The sequence below is a fragment of the Nicotiana sylvestris genome, chromosome 3 (assembly GCF_000393655.2).
Source record: "Nicotiana sylvestris chromosome 3, ASM39365v2, whole genome shotgun sequence".
Lineage (NCBI taxonomy): Eukaryota > Viridiplantae > Streptophyta > Magnoliopsida > Solanales > Solanaceae > Nicotiana > Nicotiana sylvestris.
Window position 1 is genome coordinate 172,574,858 of NC_091059.1, and position 5,341 is coordinate 172,580,198.

A 5,341-nucleotide genomic window follows, 5' to 3' on the forward strand; every position below is an offset into this window, starting at 1 on the left:
TATTAATAGGTGGTAAAAAAAACTTCAGCTCTAGAGCTGAAGTTTCCCAGTTAGAACACAAAAACTTCAGCTCTAGAGCTGAACTTCAGGCTCACTACTAGAATGCTTAAGTTTTGCGTGATTGTCTTTGCTACTTCAGCCCTGTATGCTGAAGTTATGCGAAAAAGCGGGTACGTTTGCAATTTTTTTTGCAAAGCGGACACAAGTTAAAATGTGACACAAAAAGCGGGTATAGATGCAAATGCCCCCATAGTTCATGATGTTAAACAGAGGCATTTTGAGAGTCTAGAGAGCAAAACAAACTTGTTTGTATTATTGTATATCAACATTCTCTCTGACAAGTCACAATTTCTAATCATCTTCGGGAAGCAGACGGCAAAACACCAGCATCCTTCACTTCTCTTCACACATCAAACTGGAAAAGACATGCTGAGGAAGCAGAAAGGTGCAGGTGGCCCGATATAAGCCATATTCCTTCAGACTTCGTTGGAAAAGCATGAAAAGTTTAAAAGGTAAACAACAGAGACAAGTGAAAAAGCTTAAAGGAAGACCTCATTCGCACCATAAGTCATAACTGCTGGTTGAGATAATGGTCTGCATCTGACTTCCCTCCACCACCCAAATACCCTGCAACAGTCCCAACAACATTTGAAACAGCACCACTCAACCAGGAGGTACTTCGAGTTAATAAGCCAGTCGGTGTCTGTCCCATCTCTTCAAGCATAATTTGTGGCTCTTCTGCCATCAATATGTCTAGCCGTCGTTTAATCATATAAGCCTTTATGGCTTCGACCCCTTCAACTATAACTTCCTTTGGAGGTATCACAAGAGGGTTCTCGTCCAACTTAAGCACAGTCAGGTTGTCAAGCCGACCAAATGTATCAGGCAGTTCATGGATCTGGTTGTTGCTCAGATCAAGTTCCTTTAGATTTATCAAATCACCAATTGTGTCAGGAAGCTCAGTTAGGTCACTGAAATTATTACTCAGGTTGAGGATCTCAAGATTTGTCAAGTTCCCAAAAGAACGTGGAAGCCCATGTAGTTCATTGAAGTGCACATCTAAAAGGCGCAAGGACTTCATCTCACCAATGGAAGTCGGTAAGGAACGGAGCTTGTTAAGAGAAAGTGAAAGCTTTTTTAGATTTACCAGTTCAAACCCAATATTTGTTGGCAAATAAGAAAGCTTGTTTACGCTTGCATCCAACTCCACTAATGACCTGCCACCAGCCAAAATAAAGAGTAGTCTGAGAGAACTGACAAGTCTAAATTAGTGTCTTCAGGATGGATGAAGGAATAAATAAGATCATTTCTGAACCACTATTACCTGCAATGACAAATGCCATCCGGCAAAGTGATAAGCTTATTTCCGGAGACATCTAAGATCTTCAAACTAAACAACAGACCAATGGAGTCTGGCAGCGATTCCAAGAGATTAGAAGAGAGATGAAGCTCCTCAAGGTTTTCCAAGCTCGCAATTGAATCAGGAATAACCTGTTTTCCCCAGAATTTTAGAAGCAAACAATTGCAAAAATTTGACATTCCAAACAACAACGTGCTTTTGTTCTAATTCAATCATCACAAACAACAATGCATATGCATTTTATTAATATATGTTACAGTGGCATAAATATTATGCAATTGGCAGATGCAAGAAGCATGAAGAAGATACCAGGAGGGAAATGATGCACTTAATTGGCAGTTTCAGAAAAGCAACGGCACGTTATCCATATTGTTAAGCAGAAGCAAAGTCTAACAACATGGCATCTGTATCCACTGAACAGGGAACTGTATGGTACCATATATAGCAACGGAACTAGCTTCAAAGATCAAGTATCCACTGGTTCTCTAAATAGAATAGATTTGTTGTGACACATCACAATGGACATCGTTCCACATTTGGCTTTTAAGGTAGTCAACAGTATTGCTTCAAGTATACAAGAGAAAGTATCACCTATGAGGATCCATATGACTCCTACTAGTAACAGATGGAGTAATTGATTGATTGAGCACCTATACTATGATGAATTGACAAGCAATAATTATAGAGCTCTAAACTGCTATGAACTTCTTAATTAAGGTAACAAAAAATGGAATTTTCTGCCGATTCAATGGAGTGGAGGGAGTACAACATTACCTTTTTTGGGAGACTTGGATACTAAAAGACAACTATTAGGGAGACGAGAGTGCAGAATAATATTATCCTTTAGTTATTCTTCAAGAAGCGCAGTGGACCCAGGAATGATAATGGTGTGATGAGTAATGTTCTCCGAGAAGGGACAAGAAGAGTAACTGGGTGCTCAATTCAAGTTTACCATAATCAGATGTGAGGTTCTCAAGCTTCTTGCACCTTCACCAGTTCAAAGAAACCTAATCCCCTTTAATCATGCCCACTGGTTCTATTATTTGATCTCTTCGTAGTGAAGATACAAAATTACTACTTCCTCCTTCCTAAATAAGAAGAATGGCCGGGTTCAAAGTGCCAGGTCAGTCCACTTGATTTCTGTGTGATTAAGTTTTAAATTTTTTTAAAATAAACCTCGCATACTTAGAAGCTATACGAAACTAATATACTTATGATTTTTTTATATACAAAAGTATTGAAAATTTGTAAAATTATCCTACTCAAAGCAGAAATTGTTTGACTCCCAAGTAGTAATAGTGTCATTCTCTTTAAGATGGACTCTTATTATTCAAAAGAAAAAGTGTCTCAAAAGCCACAGGATGATCAGCTTACAAAAGTAAAAAGCAGTAAACCAGGTAACAGAGTTACTAATAAAGTGCGGAAAAGGTGCAGAAATTGATATAGAGACCCTCTAAACCCACCTGCCCTAGAAATTGAAATGACGTTCATGGTACTCAAATCCAGAATTTCATTTTATCTAGCTCTTTGGCCCACTTTCAGATACATAACAATACAGTATAGCATTAAAAAAAACCAAAAAGAGACAGAAAAGTCGAGCATGATTGCTGCTGCTCTCACCTTACCATATTTCAGCCATCTAGCTATAGACACATCCGGTTAAAAGTGTGGCTAGGAGTTTGATATACAGTATATATTATAGCTTACCACGAAATGCAACAAGGCATTATGTAGTTGACATTTTAATACAGACCACAAGTTAAAACCCAAGAAATGAAGTCGAGAACAAGCAGTATGAAATGTAACGTAGGGATTTTGGAACTAGGGTATACCGCGAGTTGGTTATTGGACAAATTAAGCACGATTAAGGAGCGAATCTTCCCAAAAGCTTCAGGCAGCATCCTCAGCTGCCTGCCGGATAAATCAACCCTTTCTACACTCTTCCCTGACGACTCCTGCAAAATAGCAATAACTTCCTCATTCACTTCCTCTTCGAACTCAGAACTCTTCTCACCAAACGCCTGTTCAATTGCTTCAACATCACCACCAGCAACGGCAGTCTCATAGATCTTCTCCAACCTTCGCTCCGCGTCCTTCAACATCTTCTCATACGCCTCGTGCAACTCATCCAAGGCTATCAACGCCTTGTACTCCTCTTTCTCCTTTTCCGCAGCCTTTCGACACTCGTCCTCTTTAACCGCCAAGTCCGATCTCCAATGCTCGCTCTCCATCTCCGGCGGACGTGGCGAAAGGACAACCTCCGTGAGACGCTTGGACAAGTTTGCTTCGATCTCGGCTAGCTTCATCTTCGCAGTATCAACAAGCTCGTGATCAGGCCGCTCGCCTAGGGTTTTGAGCATTGATCGGGTCTGTGACACGTCAGCAACGGCTGAATTCATTGCGGCGATGACCTTAGGGTCAGTGAGATGAGGCATACGCTCGGTGATGTCGAAGTGCGGTTCTTTGGGAGGTTGAGGGAGGGGTTGGGGCTGTTCGATATCGAATTCATCGGCGGCAGTGCGTTTAGGGCCAATACTGGGAAGCTTGGACATGACGTAGGAGAGAATCGGAAATTTGGTAGGGTTTGGATCCATGGCTACTGCTACTACTCGGGAATTGAGATCAGAGATTTATGTAGTGAAATTGGGAAGGGAGCTTTGAGGTTTTTGAGTTGAAAGAGAAAATTGAGGCCAGGCCGGCTGACGAACTAATCCTGATAACCGTTTTCTACGGTTCGATCGCATCTAAAAGATAAAGATAAAATATAAAAAGAGATCGCATCTCGATGTTTTATTTAGGAAGAAAAAGAAAGGAGATCTTTTTACTTATTTAGTTGGGGGTGTAGAACTGTAGATCCAATCTGGACTCACGTTCCCCTTTGTGCTTTCATATTACTCTTCTTTTTTCCTTCTTACTCCGTCCGTTTCAATTTACGTGAACTCATTTGATTGGGCACGAATTTTAAAAAAAAAAAGAAGATTTTTTAAACTTATGGTATAAAATGAAGCACATATATTTTGTATGGCTATAAATCATTGTATAAAGGTAAATTATTTCTAAATAGGGAAAGAGGTCATTTTTTTGGCACGGACTAAAAAGAAAATAAGTTCACATAATTTGAAACGGATGGAGTATAATTTTACTCTTCACTAGTAGAATTTTCTAAAATTTGAATGTGACATAATCTGTGGTATTTCATAAAATTGTTGAAGTGTTTAGCGTAAATAAAGGTGTTAATCGAGCCGGACCGGTCCACTAACAACCCGGTATAATCCGGTTCAGTCTGGATCAACCCGGTTCGATAAGGGATGGGACGGGTTGGCTAGGGTAGGGGGATTGTGCCAGACGGGGTTAGGCCTTTTTGGCTACTGGTGCACCGGAACCCGGCTAGCCTACTAACCCGTTGAAGGGTTTTAACCGTGTTTCAGCCCGATCTAGCCCGGTTTAAGTTAATTTTTTTTAATTCTGAATGTTACCAATGGCCAAAATAAAAAATGACCGTTGGCGATGATCATGCTTTGCACTTTTAGCCTTTTCGGCCTATCCCCTTACTAAAATAGTCCATCCATCCCTAATAATTGATAAATTACCTTTTTAGCCTTTTTAAAACTATAAATAGTCCCCCTCTTCTTCATTTTTACTTGCTCTCTTCTTTTATTCTTGTTCTCTTTCAATTCTCTCTTGATTATTGAATTGTTTATTGCTCTCAAGTTCTCAATTAATTAATATTTCAAATTTTATCAATTATTGACGGTAGCCACTACAAAATTACAATTATCAAGTGAAGTGTGGTTACTATTTTTGTTAGGTTCAAGTTAAATCATGCCCCGTACTTCTAGAGTGCGCTCAATTGGAACACTTTGAGGTGGTAGAAGAAAATGAAGAAGTTCGCAAAGTTCAGTGCAAGAACTATGGTCGAGTCTTTAATGTTCATCGAAAGTGGGAGGCACAACTGGTTTAAGGAGGCATATCAAGGGTTGT

At 39.8% G+C, this 5,341-nt stretch overlaps 1 protein-coding gene across 1 annotated transcript; it reads right to left on the reverse strand.

Annotated features, from left to right (window-relative positions):
• Positions 1–290: 290 nt before the first annotated feature.
• Positions 291–4,144, reverse strand: LOC104244157 (plant intracellular Ras-group-related LRR protein 1-like). The gene is made up of 3 exons (XM_009799505.2): positions 3,193–4,144; positions 1,325–1,491; positions 291–1,217 (listed from the first exon to the last, which is right to left on the reverse strand). Exons 1-3 carry the CDS (start codon positions 3,952–3,954, stop codon positions 569–571), a joined length of 1,578 nt encoding a protein of 525 aa, XP_009797807.1. The 5' UTR covers positions 3,955–4,144; the 3' UTR covers positions 291–568.
• Between the last annotated feature and the right edge of the window lie 1,197 nt (positions 4,145–5,341).